Genomic DNA, 22,286 nt, shown 5'->3' on the forward strand with positions numbered 1-22,286 from the left:
CTCTTTTCCTACACATTCTTGCTATCATCCCATTCGGTATTACCATTCTTCATCTTTCCCTGGACACATTTCTACTGCACTATTTCTAACATCCACCTCAAATCTCATGCTACATGATTAACACTACCTCTCAGTTCATTCGTCCCAAACAATTACTATCGTTGTTCTAAATATTTGCAGATGTATGCAAGAATCGAGAAAAAATTGAGATGTAAGAGGAAGAAATCATAACATATTAATAACAAAATCATGTTAATTTAAATGTCTTTATTTGTAAAATTTTTTGGCTATGTTTCAATGCAATTTAGGAAAACAGAAATTCAATTGAAAGCACATGATATTATGTGCATTATCGGCTGCAAAAGAGAATAGCTCTATCTGGATTAATAGATATAAAAAATAAATTACAATAAAATAATTCAGTTAATTTTTAAATATAAACAAATTACAAATTAAGGAACAAATGAATGGTATTAATCAGTGTGCCCTGTCCCCCACCAAAAAAAAAAAACTTTTGTGTAACACTTTGGTTTTGCTCCACTGAAACCTGTGTTTTGCAGATAATGCATGGCTGCTAAACTGGATTTATTGGGTTCTTTAAGTGAAATGTATTTCTGATGTTCTTCAATATGAATTTGTGCAGAATGATCAGTCTATCCATAATAACATAAGCTGCAAGAGCAGGGGATTCTGTAAACTCTAGGATAAGAAAGGTATTAAGTTTGCAAACTGGATGGAAAGAAACTTATAAATCTGTCAAAGTAGGCTTGCTATTTTTCTGAAAGTCCTTTAACATGTAGAATAAAAATTCTGGTCATTTCTTCTTCAGGTGGGTTAAGACAGCAGCCATAATTATCGATTCTTTTATTGATAGTTTTTTTATTATACTATTGGACATAAAAGTAGTTCTGATAATAAACAGTTCTTTGTTTAGAAGAGAATATATGGGACATATTTTATAAGATCTGTTGACAAAACATGACTATTAAATTATTTAAGGAATTTACAACGTATACTGGAATATTAATTAAAAGAAACTTGAATAAATACTTCCTATATTTTGGCAATGTCACATTGCCATCTTCATGGGAACATACAAATATGGCACGTGCATGCAGGCACTACACAAAGCAAATGAGGCAGAAGATCAGAACCCATTGTTGTTCCTAAAGTCCTAATGGTGCCCCCTAGCAGGCTATATTGAGTTATCTTGGTTCCAAACCTCAACAAATTTGGGAGACTTACATCATGAGAACATCAGTCCAGCGGCCAAGACAACCCAATATAGCCCACTAGGAGGCACCGTTAGGACTTCAGGAACAACAATAGTTTCTGATATTCTGCCTCAATTGCTTTGTGTAGTGCCTGCGTGCACGTGCCATATTTGTGTGTTCCCATGAAGATGGCAATGTGACATTGCTGAAAAATAGGAAGTATTTATTCAAGTTTCTTTTAATTAATATTCCAGTATACGTTGTAAATTCCTTAAATAATTTAATAGTTAAAGATTTTATTATGCCGTATTTCTGAAAAAGAGTGATGATGTGAGTTAAAATGAATGTATTTATTTGAGTTGGCTTTCTATATATTGAGAAGTGTAGATTATCATTTGGTTGATGTAGAATCAGAACATGCAAAAAAGGAAGACAATTGTGTGTTCTTCTACTTCCAGGATAAATTTGATTCTTGTGTTTGCTGAATTAAATTTTTCAAGAAATTCATGAAGATCTGCCAAGGAAGAATTCCATACAGCAAAATCATCAACATCAAATTCCTGACGTGTACCCTAATATCCGGTACACCTGTCAGGCATACAGGATATTATGTAGTACTATGTCATGTTGTACCATCATTTTACTTGTGGTTTAAGCTAATAAGAATACAATTTGGTTTGCTAGATCATAAATTGCCAGCCCATCCTCATTCGTTCAGTATCCATGTAGATACCTCACAGAGTGCCCCATGAGAAGGTGAGGATTGGACATTAGATAAGAAGCCCTGGTCGGTTCTCCACATTCCTTTAAAGGATACATGAAGGTCTCCTCTCAGTTATACAGTTTTGACTCTTAGGCACCTTCAAACTATTGGTACAAACAACAGAATCCAAGAAATCCAGTTTAGCAAGCCACGCATTATCTACAAAACACAGGATTTAGTGGAACCAAAGTATCTTGATCTCTGTCTCTATCCCTACCTAATACCACAAACCAATTTATACTTTCTCATTTCATTTTTTTAAATGGTAGAGGGCTTGAGACACTGCAATTACCAATGATCTAAATGATCTTTCTTCTACCAGATAGAATATTTAAAGAGTGGTTAGAGCTATCTTTTATTTCTTTACATCCCTAGTGACTCTTCTAAGTATACTGTGTATGCTGTTTGTCCTCATAAAAATTCAGATTTTTCTTCTCTCATGGAACAACCACCACACTGCTACTCTCATCCACATGTCATTATAAGGACAATATTTGTGATTTTTATGCCACATTCCTTTGTTTGAATTAATTTTCTGTCTTCTAAATATCATTTTTAAATCTTTGTAAAAATCTCTAGATTTAGAGTAGTAATGTCTAAAAGTCTATCCTCTGATTTTTTAAAACACATGCAGCAGCCTTTCAACAGCTTCACAATTCAATCCCAAACAGAGAAACATTTTTTTTTCTTCTTCTACTTCATCCATTCCTTCTGCTGCTGTTTTTTTGAATAGTCTTCCCTCTTATGCATTTCCAAAAGAGTGCAATCCACAGTGCTTTAAATATTGTATTAAACAGTTTCTTCTTTCTTCTCATCTTTCTACTTATCCACAGGTACACATTATGTCCAATCTATAATACACTAGTGCATTTATATAGACTGAACAAACTCTCATGAATGGGAGTACTATAAAATATACTCTACAGGTGTTAAACTTATGCTTATGGATCATTCCATGTCAAATTATCAAAAAATAAGGGTGCTTCCATGGTGCAATCGGTTAGCGTGTTTGGTTGTTAACCGAAAGGTTGGTGGTTCAAGCCCACTCGGGAGTGTGTTATGTTTTGTGAGAAGGAGCGATGACAAGAGACATTCCTGGAACGATGACATCCCTGGAAGTTGTAAAAGAAAGCTGTGAGCAAAACGGTGAGGAGCGGTTTCTTTGCATGGAACCATGGAACGCATTGTCTGATAGTGGTGAGAGCAAGAACGGTCAACGAGTTCAAAGAGTGGTATGATAGACTGTGTTTCCTAGGAAGGACCTCCCACAATGAGTCTTTTGACTCCACAGAGGCCTGAATAATAATAAATCAAGCTGAAGTGCATAATTTTATATTCTGATAAAGACAAGTTATTTTGTCAGCAAGCTATTCTGTTAACCTATCCTTTAGGTGGATCATTTTTTTTTCTTTCTTTAGATTTTTCTTGACATCCTATTAAATTATGGCTGCCATTTTCATTTGACAATCTACAAAATTTTTGAATGGTTTTCAAATTAATCACAGCATCTCAGATTGTCTAATTTCTGTTATTTTAATGTCATTTTAAGGCTTTATGTGTCTTTTTGATTAATTATTTTCATTTTAAGACAATTTTTTTTTTCCAAGATGGCAACCACCCACTTAAGATCTTTCAAGTACTCTTTTCCTCCATTTTATACTCTACCCTGCAGGCAGTGGGTTGAATCTACAGCTCTGATTTTCTGTGCATAATTGCGTCAATATTTACAAAAAATTAAAAATGGCTAATTTTGAAGCCCCCCCCCCCAAAAAAAAACGTAATTGATTGCTAGAAGATACATGCAAATATATTAATCATGTGAGATCTTTTACTTATTTTATTGTGATTAAGGAATTTGAGAGGCAAAGAATGAATAAAAATAAATAAAATCAAAGATAAAGAGGATGGTGATGGAATAAATGCTATATAGTCAAGTAAAAATATAACACTTTTAGTTGAATAGTGTATATATTTATTTTTCTTTTCATATCGTATTTAATGTCTCTCAGAATTGAATTTAACTGTGAAAGTCAGACAGAATTATTTAAGCTTATATTGTATAATATACAGAATGGCCACATAGATATTTTTAATACGTAATAAGAAATGGGTTAAAAGGAAAAGATCTACGTATAATTACAAATATATGCTGGAATCAAATGGCCTCAATAAGATAAAAAAATACATATTCTGGCAACTTCGAAATAAAAACAGGAGTAAGGCAAGGATGTGTCTTATCACCCTTACTATACAATATATATATATATATATATATATATATATAGTGAGCAAGTTTTTAAAAATATTTCAGAACTGAAGGGTGTAAAAGTCGTAGGTAGGAACTTCGACAACTTCAGGTATGCAGATGACACAGTCCTTATAGCTGAATCTGAAGATGATCTTCAAAACTTAGTCACAGAAATTTACGACAGAAGCTTAGACATGGGACTAATTATTAACCTAAAGAAAACAAAGTGCATGATTATATCAAAAGAACCAATAAATAAGAAACTAAACATAACTGTTAACAAAAAGAAAATTGAGAAGGTTCAGTCTTTTATATATTTGGGACAAATGTTTATAGACAGAGGAAATTCTCTTAAAGAAATAAAAAGAATAGAGATAGCAAGAAAAGCCTTTACTGATATGAAAACTGTTCTAACATCCAGAGACATTAATATACACACACAAAAAAAGATTAATAAAATGCTATATCTGGTCAAGACTTCTCTACAACAGTGAAACTTGCACTCTAAATAAACATAGAAAAAATTAGAAGCTTTCGAAATGTGGACCATCAGAAGAATGTGGAAAATACCATGGACAGAGAAAATGAAGATGTTTTAAAGAAAGCAAAAATGAAAATAATAAAAGAGTGAATATTTTGAACATCTAACTAGACAAGAAGGCATTCAGAAATTAATATTAGAAGGAAAATTGGATGGAAAAAGAGGGAGAGGTAGACCCAGAAGAATGTGGTTTGAAGAAATTAAGAACTGGACTGGCCTGAATTACCATAAATATTCCGGAGCAGCAAAAGAAAGAAAAAAGGTTCCGTGACATGGTTGCCACCCTCCTAGAAGAATTCAAAAGTCAGATATATTTTTCTTTTTTCTCACCTGTCAGATGATTGAGTTCCTTATGAAGAAATCTTTGTGACCTGGCTCTATCTCTGGTCATTTCTGTCATCTCTCTGATGCTCAATAATTCTTTCCTTCAAAAACTGAAACTAGATTCTTTTTGATCCGCCTCTTTATTGGCTTCCTTCAATGATTCTGTTCACATCTATTTTCTATAATCTCTCTGTGAGGACATTCTCTGGAGGTGCTCGAACCATCTTAATTGTTGTTCATGAATTATATTTGTGATATCTTCTCTGTGGTTCAATTTGTGTTTGACTTGTTCATTTGTTTTGTGTTCTGACCACTGGGTCTTATTTATTTTTATTAAGCATTTTATTCTGAATGCACCAATGTTCTGTATTTCTTTGTGATTGAATCTTCATGTCTCAATTCCATATGTTGCCAGGTAACGAGTTACCTATGGCTGAAGGTTGTATAGTTTTAATTTAGGGCTTTTTGAAATGCTGTTATTTTCAATTAGTAAAAATTCATGTTTACTAATTGAAATTCTGCAAATATGACTGTCAGATCATCCAAGAGAGAGATAATGAGAAAAAAACAACACAACGACTGCATTTATTGTATATGTTTACAAGTTTATGGTAAATATTTAAAATTTTTTTATACTAGACCATTGGTTCCCAACCGGTGGTAGGCATACCCCGGGGCTACGTGCTGGGCCATTCAGGGGTACACGAAAAATAATCAATAATGGTGGAAAAACAAGTCAAGTAAAATAAAATTCAAAACGTTAGTCATGGAACAATAAATCACTGCTAATGGAAACACTTCAAAACTAGCTCACATTAGCGAATGATGTTTGGTGAGGGCATGGCTATGAACGCCTTCCCCCAATCCACTCTTCTACCAATCATTATAAATTTCTATAAATTGTACAAGGGGTGCAATTTATAGAAATGGGTTTAAAAGGGATACACAAGTGGAAAAAGGTTGGGAACCACTGTACTAGACCATCATTCTTTGGAATACCCAACATCTGATTTTGAAGTCAATGCACTATCATTGGATGAATCTGAAACATTCTAACCAACCAAAATAAAATTACACATAAATATAGTTAATTATTTGCCATGACTAACTTTTACCAGATAAAGACAAAGGTGAAGGTTAATATAACTAAACTAGTGCAGTCAACAGGACTGATTTTGACTTCAATAATGTATATGTGGTATTAAGCTTTATATTTATTCTTTTGATAAATGGATAATGAATTCTCACAATAAGGATCAGGCTGTTGATTTAAATGTATTTCAAGACAGTGAATTTTTTTTTTTTAAACATTCAATGCTAATCTTGTCATTCCTACATTTTCTGCAGACAATGAAAATATTGAATCATACTTTTTGTTGTTGTTGTTATGTGCCATCCAGTCATTGTCGATGCTTGGTGATCCTGTGAACAAAGGCTCTCCATCCCACTTGGCCACTTCACCTTTCTTTCAGTAATTGTAAATTCAAGTTGGTAAGTTCTTTTATGTTGTCCATCCAACTCTTTTGTGGTATTCCTCTTCTCATTCTCTCAATCTTCCCCAGCATAACTGCCTTTTCCAATGATTCATCAGCTCGCATAATGTCCAAAGTACATCAACTTCTGTTTAGCAATCATCACCTCCGAGGAGCATTCTGTCTTTATATTCTCTGAAACCTTCTTATTGGTTATTCTTGCAGTCCATGATATTCTATAGTCTCCTGCACACCCATAATTCAAATGAATCAATACACTTTCTATCTTCCTTCTTAATAATCCAGCTTTCACATCCATACATCACTAGAAATACCATTGTTTTGACAATTCTAACTTTCGTGGCCTTACACCTCTATCTTTCATAATTTTTGTCAGGTTTAACATCACTTTTTTCCCATGACTATCCTTCTTTTAATTTCATCTTCACATATGCCATCATTTCTGATTCTAGACCTCAGTATATCATAACTTTCAACAATTTCTATTTTATCTCCCTCTATTATAAATTCATTTAAATTGCCAGAAGCCATCACTTTTGTTTTGCTGATGTTTAAATTAAGCCTGGCTTTGTTACTTTGTCTTAACCAACAGAATCAACTGCTCCACATTTTCCTCAGTTTCTGCTATGAAAGTTATATAATCTTGTCTGAAATTATTTTTCTGCCACCAATCTTAATTCCAGCTGGATCTTTGTCTAAATCATACTTTTAAATATGCAGAAAAACTAAAAGAAATAAGAAAGTTGTCATAATCCGTGTGTTGAGGCTTAAGTGCTGTGAAGAATTCATGTTGGAGGTTTAATGGAACATTAACAGCACTGAGAAAGGATTAAAAACAAATTTCAGATTAAAAACTTCCCAAAATTTGGGAAACATTAATTATCAGAGATCCCTCTTTACATCATAGGCCACCTGCAAATGCCCATAGAGGGCGCATTACCTAGATATGACTTTAGTTTCACTCACTATTGTATTATATTTGTGTGTTGTGTGTTGTTACAAAAGTTTTTTTTTGTAATCCCTGATGATGTTTCTGTGATGGATACAAAATATTTGGCATATTAAAATTGTTTTAATCCTTTCTCAGTGCTGATAATATTCCATTAAACCTCCAACATGAATAAAGTTGTCATAATTTCATTTGTATTATTCTTACAAATTGGTGGGGAAGGCAAGAACCTTTCTGAAAAAAACCTCACCTGTATTAAGAAACTACAGATTATAGTACCTTTAAAAGTTTGTCAATATTTTGCCACCAGTTGGAGTCATGCGGCACTGTCCTGGGAAGTAGCAGGCCACGTGGATGTTCCAAATAGGGCAGGTTACATGCTGAACTAATATACAAAGATGGAAACTATTCTGTTACTGAATGGGAAGGTTAATGCATGTGAAGGTCCATAAAGGTGCTTATGGACCTTCACATTTTGAGGAGGCCTCCCTAGTGTTCAAAGAACAAAAAAAAAGGGCCAAGGTGAAATGGATGTGCAATCTTATTAAGCAAGAGATTCATAAGATGTTGAAGAATAGCATGTGAATAAGAGTGAGAGAAGTTATGAAATATATAAAGCTTCAGAAAGTGGTATGGTGAGTGTGAATCTACCAGATTTAAGGTGGCCAGTTTGTGTTCCCCACGGATCAGTCCTTGGACCACTGCTGTTCAATTTATACATTAATGATATTGAGAAGGACCCAACAAGCAACTTGCTGAAGATATGCAAAGATAGGCAAAGCAATCAGGGATACTATTGATATACAGGGCTTGCAGAATGACTTGAATAACTTGGAATAATGGGTGAATGGCCAATGCAGGACTCCAAAGATGCAACTTAAATCTGCTGGCCACAAAAAAATTTTACTCACCCAAGTATTGGTCCTATTTTATATAAATACTGTTATAGGTGATTTAAAATGGGGGGGGGGGGGACCTCAATGTTTTGCAAAGTCACTGGATATCTAATCACACTCTGGTGTGATCAGACATCCAATGTCATATTATTGGTGTTTATACTAAAAGAAACTAATCAGGCTAAATTTCTTGAGTTTTAATAAATAGGAAGTTGAAGTTCAAGGACCATATAACAAAGACTACAAAATACAACTCAGAGGATACTTGCAATGCTGAAATGAACTTTGACATATAAAGATAAGGGAAGTCATTTTTGCCTTTTTATAAGGCCTCAATAAGACCTCACTTGGATTACTGTGTGCAAGTCTAGTCTCCTGGTTTCTGTGGTGATTCTGATACGGTGGAGAGAGTGCAAAGTGTTAAAAATGATGTTAGGATTGTGGAATATTGATTATGAAGACAGATTGAGAATTTGTTGACTGCAGACACCAGCAAAGAAGAAAGAGGATTTCAGTAGACAGAATTTTTCATTTTATGGAAGGTGGGAAAAGGACGACAGTGCATCCTTGGAAGTTGAGAATGAATGCTATCAAGAAGGGGGTCAGAGCTAAATTTTTCTCTTGTAGAATGGTGCGTGATTGGAATGTATTGCCATTGGATGTTGTGTGTGCAAGCAATGTGAATGAACTGAAGAAAAAGTATGACAGTTGGGGGGGGGGGGGTATGAGACCTTGACTCCCTGGAGGTTTCTCTTAATATAATAATAATAATAAACAATATATATAATAATAATAAAACAGACAACGTTCTTACAGAATAAAACTGCCACAAAATTTCTAGAAGGGGAAAACCTTGTCACCATATGAGACAGTTTCTTCTTCAACTAAAAAAGTCCTCATAAAGATTCCTTGTATCATAGTGTGCAAATTAGGAATAAGAAACATGAATCTTGTGATTTGAAGTTTAGGTTGCTGAGCAGACAGCTTTTCTGCTTTCCAGTCTACAGGTTGATGATTTGAATTGCACTGTGGCATGGATGTTTGTGCATGTCTTTAGCTGGTGGACAAAAATCATATCATTGTAGTGCGAGTTCACTACCCTGCTTAATGTAGGTATAAAGTGGCTTGAAAAAGCACTATGTTTGGTCTTTACAGCAGGAGGATCCTGCATAATTTAATCCTTATCCTATCCACAATACTAAATATACTATAATCTGCAATCTTTTTGTGAGTGGGATTGTCAAAAAATATTAAAGAAGTAACCAGAAAAAAAATTAGGAATAAGAAACATGAATCTTGTGATTTGAAGTTTAAGTTGCTGAGCAGACAGCTTTTCTGCTTTCCAGTCTTTAAATTTTTAAATTTATAAACCTCAAAACAAAAATTTACTAGTTAATTAGGAAACTTTTTATTGCCTACAAAGTTAGCCAGTGTGAGTTGTCACTGGAAATTGGTTCTGGAGCATATTGCAAAATTTTTTCTCCAAATAAATTTGAATGTTTTTCATCAAGAAACATCAATGACTAAGTGAGGCCAAGAAAGAAAGAAAGGTGAGCTTCTGAGCAGATGGACTGTATCTCAAATTGGCATCTGTCTAGGTGTGAGTTTAAATTCCACTATGGTATGGAAGTCTATAAGTTCTAGATGATTTTTTATGTCCAGTGAAAACACCATCAACTTGTTTATTAGAGGTTCAAAGTGCATGATAAAGACGATGATTTGTTTATTAAAAAAAAAAAAAAGGGTTCCTCCATTTATCTAACCTTCAACCTGTAAGTTCACTCTTCACAGGGGTGATTGTTATAAAAACCTCTGAAGACCAAGCATGTTTGCTAAGTATTACAGAATTAGCAAGGAATATAATGAAGAAGATATATCATCAGTAGCTAAATTTTAGACGTCAAATATATACTGAATATTTTGATAATATTATTAAGTATTTAGTCCAACTTTTATTTTGATTTACTAAGATGCATAACAGAGTTTTGAAGTAATTTTTGGACTTGACATTAAAAATCTATAAGATAACTAAACTGGAGGCCTTCCCTCCCCTCCCACATTACTTTCACAATATTATAGTATAATCAACATCCTGTCTATGTCAAAGTGATTACAATTATGCCCACAGCAATCCAGGCTAACAAAACAGTAACATTGTGGTGCATAACAAGTAGTAAGTATTACAAAATTCAATAAATTAATAAGATAGACTAATATACTATACCATAAAATTACGAATGGAGCGATGGAACAAAGTGCCATCATAATAACCTTTTTGACATAGTTTTATAAAATTTTCACATGTTTTTGGAGTAAGATCACAGTGCAATTCAAGATTTAGAGGACCCAAATTTGTATTTATCTGAACATAGCCTTTCTTCTTTACTCGAGAGAAGCGAACTATATCATCATCCAAAATTGCTGCAAAAAATATGACGTATTAGCTTTGAAAAGTTAATTACATGCAAAATCAGTATTGGAAAATAATGCAATAGTTCTGTGAAGTAAGGAACACACATAATTTTTTTTTTTTAATGGTGATAACAAAGTTAAAGGATATTTAGTATTTTAGTACTATAAATTATTTTTAAAAACACTATAAAGAAATAAGACACTTAATGTAATTGAACATATGAAGTAGAATCAACACACAATAGCAAGAGTTATTTCATTGAATGCATTATGACCAATTATTGAAAAGCTTCAAAGTCAAAGTAGCAATACCATTTTAAGCTCAACTGCAAAAGAATGAATGTTCTAAAATTGATAAATTTATGAACATTCAGAACATTCATTCTGAAATTTCATTTTACAAGAAGATTGAAGATTTTACAAAATTCACTGTCAGTCCCAAGTTGGAGATTGGGGATTTGTACAGTGTCAACAGTTGCAGAAGTAAGAGCTTGACTGGAGTAGTCCTTGACAATAAACAAAACAATCTTTATGGTAATGGACCAACCCCTTTTTACCAACCTGTATGCTTAAAGACTGGCAGATACCTATTAATTACAATTTTTAAATTAGAAAGTGTAATAAATCAGACATACTTGGATAACATGAAGATCAGCATGAATGATATTTTCAAACGCAAGAAAAAATGGGCATCCCCTTCTACATTGTTTCCCGATCTTGCATCATTTATTGGCTCAAAAATATATCAAAAAAGTAAAAATAAAACCATAAATAAAACTGGATATAGTAGGCAATAAAATTATCAGCTAATCAGATAAAGCCTTTTATTCCCTTATAGGGAGTGGGCTTTAGCTGATTAGCTAATAATTTTAACCCTATCTAGCTTTCAGAGACTGAGTGGACATAGTTCAATCTCCACTGTACCCAATCAGAGATAGCTGGCCAATGACTATCACTAATTATGAGCAGCAACTAATGAAGAGACAAGTAAACAAGTGCTGCCATCTCTTGGTACCTATCCCTAACAGGATGTTATCATCTGAAATACTGTGGTTTGCACGGTCAATTTTTTTTAAGTTAGCAGGACAAAAAAACCTCAGTTTCTGGGAGAAAAAAAACGCTTGCCTGTGCCAGAGATCACTAACTCTGGAATGGTGAAAGAAATGCTTAGAAAAATATCCTACAGTCAGTGACTAGACTTGAACTTAATTCAATCTTCGGGCAGCCTAGTACAGAGGATGCAAGCACCACTTCCACTGAGCTACATAGACCTTTCTATAAAAATTATAGATTATGAAATTTAAAAATATGACCTTAAAAACAGAAAACTACAGTAAAGAAGACCAGCCAGTCATATATATATATATACATGATAAGGCGCTGGCCATTTCGATGGATTGTCATCCAATAAAACATAGAAAGACTAGATATCAAATAGAAAATTAATGAGTTTTTATTTGATTACAATCCACTGAAAAAAAAGCCAACATATACTTATTTGCACTGCTGGCTAGTCATTGTTACTACAGATTTTTGCTTTTTTAGTTCATAATATTCTTAAATTTCATAATCTATAAATTTATCTTCCAAATTTCACTTTATTTATGGGTTTATTCTTGCTTTTTTGATATACCATAATGCATGCATTTAGTTTTTACCTTCCCCATCTTTGTTTCCCTATTTGGTTTTCATCTTCATTGTTTCCCTATCTCACATCACTTTTTGGTTCTTTAAAAATTTGCTTTAAATATGACCATCACCCTTATCTTCATATTATTCAGGTATATTTGAATTTAAAGTATTACTCTAATTTAAACATTTCAATTAATACGTAATTGATTAATCTTCAAGCCTACAGTTCAGTAAAAAGGGGTAGCTCCATTATTATAAAGTTTAGCTTTTTTATATACTGAATTATATTGCAAGCTACTCAGAATATTCCAAATATTGAATATTCCTAGTTTTCTGAAGGCTGAAGTTATGGCCAAGGTGAGTTTGTGCCTGGAAAGCCAGAATGAAAGACAACCCAAGAAAAGAAATTTGATCATGTTTATGGAATGAAATAGCTTTTTCTTGTGAGCAATGAATAAGACAAGCACAATCTAACAAGCAATGATAATGTGAATAGTGGTTAGATGGGTATGTGCAAAAACCAGATGCTTAATCAAAAGAAAATATTCAAATGTATCCAGGAAAAAAAAAGAATGATTATGGTATGATGGCATTGATTGGAGAAAATGGCATAAGGACAACTGTTACAGAGGATATAGTTCAGATATTTATTGAGCAGGTCATAAAGGTCTTTCATCCTTGTGAATGCGACATCATGGAGAGTTTGAGACAGTGGATGATGAGGAGAGAATGACAGTGAGTGAGAAAGAAGTATACGGGGAATTGAGCAAACTTGATATTATTAAGGGCTGTGAGACTTGATGATACATCACTGTGTATTTTATGTAAAAATGTGATGCTAGTTGTGATGTTGCTCAACTGAACAAGGCCAATGCTTTGACATATTTGTTTAAAGTGAGTCTTACATTAGGTCAAGTTCCAAAGGACTGGAAGAAGCAAAAATTGTACCACTTCATAAAGGAGGTGACGGAATTCAAGCATCAAATTATAGGCCGATCTGAGTGTCAGGTGTTGTGGTTAAAGTGTTGGAAAAGCTGGTGAGAATGAAGATCCAGAATTGGGTTGACAACAACAGTATTATCTTTGATGGACAGCATGGATTTGCTAAAGGGAGGTAATCTACATCTACTTACCCATTACAATAAGACAGCATTGGATGTGGAAGATGGATACACAGTAGTATACTCAGCCTTGCAAAAGCTTTTGATAGATTATTATTATTATTATTAGACACCTCCAGGGAGTCCAAAGACTCATCAAGGGAGGGCATCTGCTCTACAACTCTCTCTCCGCCACTCAATCCACTAACTGACCGCAACTACACCAACGTCATCCACCACCACTAGTATTTCCAAGGACAATCACAAACATCCATGCTCACGGCAGGATTCGAACCCGCAGCCTTTTGGCTGGAGAGCGGATACACTAACCACTCGGCCAGCCAGGATGTCAAATGACAAGTTTATAGTCAAACTAGAGTAGATGGGGTTGGATATTAGACTAGTGCATTGGATTGGAGATTGGCTGCCTGATAGGTATCAACAAATTCTGTATGTAAGAGCAATATTCCAGATTCCGGTTTCTTTGTATAAGGTTTTGATTAAGCCACATATGGACTACTGTACATGGATTTGGTCACCTGGTTTTTTAAAAGGATGAAAAGATGTTGGAGAAGGTCCAGAGGTGATTGAACAAAACAGTTTCTGTTCTTTAGAACATTGAATATGAAGAAAGGTTGAGACGATGCAATTTGCAGAGTCTAGTAGATATTAGAAAGAGGAGTGATATAACAGAGACGAACAAGTTGGTAAACAGTTGTTATAGAATTAAAATAGTGGGAGATTGGGGGGGGGGGGTGAGAACAAGAAGTCATCCCTGGAAGCTGTATAAGGGTGTGTGAGCAGGGGAGTAAGAAGTAGGTTTTTTGCATGGAGAGTTGTGAATGATTGGAATACAATGCCTGAGAGCATGGTGTCTGCAGAAAATTTAAATATGTTCAAGGCAGGGTATGCTGAGCTGTGTGTGTATGACAAAAGGGACCTCTGAGATGAGTCTATGACTGCATGGTGTCTTAGGCTGATAATAATAATAAAGAGTTGGAGACACTTAACAAAAGACATTAAAAGTATTAAAAGAAGAGTTTCATGTGGAGACATCATAGTGCTCAAAGATCACATGAGAGAGAGAGAGAGATATAGTGACTATTAATTTTGATCATGTCTGTGTGCTGTGCAAGGTTTCAAAAATACTTTCATTTGCAGTTTTTAAGAGAGTGATGAACTCAATATTATTTTACCTTCTTGAAGAATGTAATATTATTACAAGCTTCACCACAGAGTTGAAGACTCACTAATGAAGGACCTTTTTGCAGATCACATAATGCCAAAATATATATAATACCTCTCTTTGAAATTATTCACTAAATGCACTGACAACACTATGCAGCACATTCTGCACACTCACTGCATGCCATGAGAAGAACCTGGATCACATATGCTTGCTAATATGCCATTACTCAGTTTCCAGGTATGGCTTATTAAGTCCCCCCCCCCCCCCCACACACACACCTGTTGCGAGATGCAAAATCTCACTAGCATCTGTACTGTAAGATATTTTTTTAGCAACTTATGTTTTTCTCATATCTCTTCTACTTCATCTATTACTCAGACTATGGAGATCACCTCAGTCTATTCTCATATGCACAATTCCATAGCCCAACATCTTGGTTATCTGCCAGTGGATCTATTCAATTGCTTTCTCATCTCCTCTGAACCTGGTGACTATGTAAGAACATAAACAGTCAAAATAAATCATGAAACTTATTAAGGGTGTTTGCATTTTTAAAAGCTCAAAATATTTGAATCATGCTTTTTTTTTTTTTAATTTTTTTTTAAACTTCAAGATACCTTTTCTACCTCTTCTACAAGCTCTTCAATTCTGAACAATTACTGAGTCAATTTTAACAAACTAAGCATTTTATAAAATTTATAATTAAGCATCTGTTTGATTTGTTTTTGTCTGACCATATGTACATCATTACTGGGAAGGGCCGAATACACTTTACTGAAATTTGGTATTTGGAATCCTCACAAATATTTGTAGAACTACCTGAAGTTTATACTTAGTTTTTATTTGAGTTGCAAGTCAGCAGTTAGAATTGAAGGAAGTACAGGAAGATGGTTTAATGTTAAATCTGGTGTGAGACAAGGATGTACATTATCCTCTCTGTTATTCATTATCTATATGGATCACATTATGAAGGAAAGTGGTATTAAACATGATATCAGAATTGGAGATGTTAATGTCAGCTCTTTGCTTTATGCGGACGATGTTATACTTCTAAATAAATCCGCTACAAGTTTGCAAGATTCTCTGACTAAATTGAATAACTGTTGTGCTAGATATGGTATGAAGGTCAGCAATAAAAAGACAAAGACAATGAAAATAAGCAGAATCACTGAAAATGTCAACTGTGTCGTGAATGGAGAACCTGTGGAACAAGTAAAACATTTCAGCTACTTAGGCACAATTTTTACTGAAGATGGTAAACTAAATATAGAAATAGACAACAGAATCAGCAAAGCTGGTATCGTGGGAAGTCAATTGAATAAATTCATATGGAATAAGAGAGAAATTAGTCGAAAAACTAAATTAGCTCTATACAAGACAGTGTTCAAACCAGTTTTAACTTATGGATCTGAGAGCTGGGTCAGAAGTAAAACACTTGACCAAAGACTAGAGACTGAAGATATGAGAGTCCTGAGAAAGATTAGAGGCATGAACAGATGGCATCAATGGCAATATCATATTAAAAACAAGAATGTTAGGAAAGAACTTGACATTGTCAGCATCCAGGAATGCGTTAGCAGAGCTAATCTCAGGTGGTATGGTCATTTAAACAGAATGGGCAAGGAAAGATTAGCAAAACAAGTGTTCTCTGCCAAGTTGGCAGGAAAACGACCCAAAGGAAAACCAAGATATAGGTGGATTGATACAGTACAAAGTGCCTTAGACGACAGAAATATAAGATTTGATAATGTTGATGTCTTGACAAGTAATAGACTGATTTGGAGGAAAATTGTAGATAAGAAGTTAGTAATGATGTAAATTTTTCATGTAGTACTATCATATCTTGTACACCCATTGAGGGTACATTCAGGAATTTGATGATGATGTAAAGTAATAACTCATTGTTGTTGAATAGATAGAATTGAATACAATTTATGATTTGAATAAGCACACTAAAACATACCCATTCAAGTTCAGTTTTAGTTTCATATCAACACAGCTAAAAATCTAAAAAGATAGTAATTCTGAAAGGTCAGGGGCTGCTTAAGGAAGAAAGCTAAATAACTAGGCAGAGACTCCCATATTGCCAGTAAAGAATACACAAAAACAACTAGTGCTTCTGATTCAATTATCAACTTCTTGTAGTGTGCTGCTATTAAGTATCCACCTGAATATGGCACAGATGAGGATAGCTCAGCCATTTGGTACTTTGCCAACTAAATTGTATTCTGCTGGCTTGAACCAGAATCAGACACTGTCGTACAGCAAAAAAAAAATAAAAGTGATGCCAGCTGTGATGTTGCTCAATTGAACAAGGCCAATGCTGAATTCTTCAAAGAACTAGAATAAACGGTGAAAAAACCAATGCATTAAGGCTTAGTGCTGGTTTTAACTTTTAATTCACAGTTAGATTCACTAGAAAGAAAACAGCACAAAGAAATAATGGTTCTGATATTTTATCTCTCTCTCTCACACAAAGACATCTTCTGGGATAAAATATAAAAACTGAAATAACCACATGTGAAATAATTGAAAGATGTTATACTACAATTCCAAAATCCTATGAAGGGCACTCTTTATGGGTCCTATAAAGTTTTGGCTGTGCAGTTGCAGTCTCAGAATTAATGCTGGAGTTTAAAACAACAGCTTTTATTTAGACTGGTTTTTTTTTTTTTTTTTTTAAATCTGCTGCTGATTGCAAAAAAAGTATTTCAAGTTCATACTTGCTGTTGCTGTGTGTAGCATAGAAGCCCCCACCCCTATTTGATTTGTGCAAGGTATCAAAGTGGTCAGCTAGGTCATGCCTTGGAAACTTTTCCTTTGTCCATATATGAAAATTTTCAAGAACAAGCAACCTTGTACACAATTCTGGAACAGAGAGGGAGGGGAGAGAGTTAATCCTTAAGAGAGCAGATAAGGATAGCAGCTTCATGTGAGCCTTAAAAGAAGTGCAGAGATTATATTTCTTTGAAGTTTTGGCTATTTTCACAGAGGTGCCAAAGATAGGCATTAATGTAATCTATATGTTGAGAGAGATATAAGGAGATAGCACGAAACTATCATGAAAGATAGAAGATAAACCAGCAATGGGATCTCTTCTCTCTCTTTGCTCCTATAGCCAATTTCTATATGACACATTCTGAAATACATGCTTTTGATACTGCCATTCTCCAACCTTCTATTTAGCTAAAATACACTGATGATGTGTTCTTCATTTGGCTGTGTACCTCAGACACTGTTCACCACCACCACAGTTAGCACTCCAGAATTCAGTTTTGGAGTGCTAACTGTGGTGGTGGTGAACAGTGAACTATATAAAATTGAAATAACAATAGCCTTTCTTTTCTACATGCTAATTGCATGTTTTCCCAACAGTACTTACTTTCTCAGTTTACAGAAAACTTATCCACAAAGGTTGACATACACAACATTTCTCATCATCTCACCACTGCCAACAACATGATATTTTTTTTCCTTCTCCTCATTAAACCTAATTACGAGTGGAACTAATTCAACCTCAGTGGAAATGAAGATAGGTATACCATCAATATTATCAATATCATCAAGATTAAACAATGTGGTCAATGGCACTGCCAATTCCCTAGCACCCTCGTGTAAAACTTGAGCTGATATACCAACTAATCCCATAACTGTATTCGCATCAAGATTCTGTAATATGCTATGTATCTTCATTTCATTTACCTCAGTTTCCATATGTCTTTGCCTCTCTTGTTACTGCAATATCTCTACCTGGATGACACACTCTTGCAAAGTGTTCACTTCATAATTGTACTATTTCGATTGATTCAGTTACCTCCCTATCATCAGCATTCATTAAAATCGTTTTGCACAAACATTCTGCCTTTTACTTGCAACATATAAAAAACTTCTTGGGATTATCTTTGGCTTGCACTGCTTATTTCCTTTCATACTCTGCTTTTGCCTTTTCTGCCACACTGGCTACCCTTCTGGCCCATGCTTTGTACTGCTCATGTGCCTACTGGTCACTTTTTCCCTTGAATTCCCTCCACAAATTTTTTTTTTTTTTTTTTGTAGCTCCAACTTAATGATGATATTCATCCATTTAATTCCCACTTGATTTATTCTCCTGACTCTAGGTCTGCTATTACTTTCCTCAAAACTCCTTTACCACTTTCCATGCACTATCAACATTCAGCTCTTCTAGTCACACATGCCATGGCATTGATCCAAGCAGTCTTCTGAAATTGTCATACTTACCAGTGGTTAGCGTATCTGCTCTCCAGCCAAAAGGCTGCAGGTTCGAATCCCGCCGTGGGCATGGATGTTCGGGATTGTCTGTGAAAGCACTAGTGGTGGTGGTAGTCAGCGGTAGATGGCGTTGGTGCTAGATGATGAATGTTGGAGGAGTAGTGAGACATAGAGCTGTGAAGGTCCCTAGATAAGTCTTTAGACTCCCTGGAGATGTGATATAATAATAATAATAGTAATTCATAGCCTCTCTTAACTTAAAATTCCACACATTTAGCCACCATCCAGGTCAAGACCATATGATCACTCTAACCAATATGACACTGTAGTCATATTGGTTATGGACAAATTCTCTGATGGAATTACTAAATCTCATAGCACTCTCAAACCCCTAGTACATTCCATCACATGCTGCCTCAGGTAATTATTCCTTAGCAACTGCATGTATTCTATTTCCTTCCTCCTTCCAATCTATATTTGTTAAAGTCCCCAATAATAATTACCCATCCTCCACTCACTGAGCTCATTTGCTGATACACAGTGGTATCGCGCTAATCCGAACTAATAAAAACCGTGCTTGTTCGTATTAGCGAAAAGTTCGAATTAGCGGATTTCCCCTCAAAAGACAACAATAACTAGTGTTTAAGATTTAAAAATAATCAGATTATAATGGTACATCAATTTAATTCTCTAAATAAATGAAGCATCTGATAGAAAAAAAAAGCTACTGTAATGTAAAACTTCAAAAATATTACAGTACACAAGTTTATTTAGTAAAAAAATTAGTTTTGTATGTACCTGTATTGTTGAGGATTCTGATTTAATAAAATTGCATAGTTCAGTACTACATAACTTAATTTACATAAAAAATATCACTTTCTTGTACACAACACACAAAGCGTTCCACAAAAAAGTTTTTTTTTATTTCTTTGTAAAAAATCACTGATTTTCTTTTGCTTCTTCTTGGAGCTGCATTAGCAATAAAATTTTGTGGAATGGCGTATCATTCTGCTTAGCCCATTCTATACACATTTTAAAACTGTCAACTACCTCTTCATGTATTACTTTTTTTTCTTCGAGTTCTTTATCGTCGTCATCATCTTCTAATTCATTCTGTAGCGTCATATTTATAATTTCTGCATCTGATTTGATTTCAAATTCAGCGATTCATGCTGACAATACAATACTTATGTACAGTATAAAAAAGCAAACGTGAACACACACAATAAATTAAAATAAGCTTACAATATAATCATACTATCGATAGTATGAAAGAAATACTGTACTGTAATAATAATAGTGCACAAAATAATAATAATACGTAATCAATAAAAAAAAAATTTTCTTTCAAACTGCAGTTCAGATTTGGACTAAAGAGGTTCGGATTGGCGAGATACAGCTGTATATTATCCCCATCATCTTTTACATCCTCATATTTTGTTCTGCTGACCACTATATCACACTAGATGGCCTCAAACGTGCTATTTTCACTGGCCCAAGTTGGACTCTTACTCTGTAGTTGCAGTTCATTGGCACCCCCCCCCATTCTTTTCTTTCTATCCCTGAATACATTATACCATTCCCATTCCATCCCAATAACAATATCATCTTCTGATGGCCATGTCTCACCAATGCCAATAACAGTGAGTAAGTGAAGTGTAAGTAAAATACTTATTAACCCAAAGTCATGTATTTTCTAACTGCAGATCTGCAAACCAGGATTATCATGTTATACAGAATTGTGAGGAAAAATTATTTATAAACATTACTGTTGTAGTATATATCTTCACTGATGAAGAGCACACAGCACAGTATGCAATGATGAGTACATTGGGAGGTTTTGCCATATTATGTTGGCTGGACTGTTCTGATTAATGCAGCAGTGATGGAATATGTGACAAAATTCTTTAGACCTTAGAGACACTGTGTTATTTAGGTTAGGATGGCTAATGATAGCCTCACAAGCCATCTTTAATTTTCTATCATATTATGACTTAGTTCAGGGTGAAAGATGTGTCCCTTGTCAATTACTCTTGCAATCAGTATCGAGGCAGTAAAGTCAAACAAACCTGATTTCCAGGTGTATAAATATTCAATGTCTTTTTGCATTCCTCTTGCCTGATTAGGATCGTTCTATTAGGAATAGAACTGTCAGTGTTACTAACAAGGATATTTTAATAATTAAGATTGATGAGAAAGGTATTTTGTATTTCTCTACCTGGACCTACCAGATAGAGAAATACAAAATTATAAAGCTTATATCCTAATTAGAAATAAATGGAAAACCTCAATCAATCAAAAATGTAAGAACACTCAAAAGCATAGAACTGGATAGAGACCATGAACTCCTCTCTGTAACAATGTGGATAAAATACAAAGTCAACTATAAAAGAAATAGGATTGATAAACTCCACATGGAAAAGTTAAAAAATAACCAAATAAGATTAGACTGTGTTAAGAAAATTGAAGAAATAAATAGGACTCAAACAGATGAAACCAAAACCTTTGGAAAACAGGAAAAGAAATATTATCTAACTTGGCAAGGGAAACTTTAGGAATTAATAAAAAAAAAACAATAATACATGGATGACATTTGAAATTTTAGAAAAAATATGAAGAAAAAAGAAAACTAAAAACAAAAATAAACACATACCTCAGGAGAAAGAAAGAAAGAATTACAACCAACTCTAAAATGAAATTGAACTCTGCAGACAGAGTTCAAAGAAAACTGGCTGAACAAAAAAGCAGAAAAATGCAATGAGGCATATAAACATATAACACAATTAAAGAAATTACAAAAAACTTTTCACCACTACCTCTAACAATGATCAACCATCAGGGCAAGGAAACAGGAAACCAAATGTGATAAAAGCAATATGGATGGAACACTACAAGAAACCTTTAAGAATGAAAGCAATAACTACCTAATAACAAGGCTCCACACTAACTCAAGACATGAGTTAGTGTGGGGCCTTTTTTTTAGATTAGATGACATTAATCCTATCTTTGGCACCTCTGTGAAAATAGCCAAAACTTTAAAGAAATATAATCTCTGCACTTCTTTTAAGGCTCACATGAAGCTGCTATCCTTATCTGTTCTCTTAAGGATTAACTCTCTCCCCTCCCTCTCTGTTCCTGACTGCATGGCTGTTGAGTGATTTTTTTACCACTGTGCTATCACTGCTTGTTTCATTTAGCAATTTATCGAAGTAATTACTCCATACTTCAAGGATATCTTTTTCTCCTGTTTTTTTTATCATCTCTAACTCCTTTTACAGCACTCTTTACTCCATTT

The 22,286-nt window shown here is 34.3% G+C and overlaps 1 protein-coding gene across 1 annotated transcript in view; it reads right to left on the minus strand.

Moving 5' to 3' along the window:
• Positions 1-22,286, minus strand: part of LOC150104466 (RING-type E3 ubiquitin-protein ligase PPIL2) — a 314,593-nt gene that overhangs the window by 91,735 nt on the left and 200,572 nt on the right. Inside the window, exon 10 of the mRNA XM_090395160.1 lies at positions 10,653-10,849. Coding sequence (XP_090251286.1) covers positions 10,653-10,849 — 197 coding nt within the window. The remainder of the gene's footprint in view (positions 1-10,652; positions 10,850-22,286) is intronic.

This window comes from Typopeltis vanoorti, chromosome 7, assembly GCF_054136105.1.
Source record: "Typopeltis vanoorti isolate ZY-2024b chromosome 7, IOZ_Tvanoo_1.0, whole genome shotgun sequence".
NCBI classification, from domain to species: domain Eukaryota; kingdom Metazoa; phylum Arthropoda; class Arachnida; order Uropygi; family Thelyphonidae; genus Typopeltis; species Typopeltis vanoorti.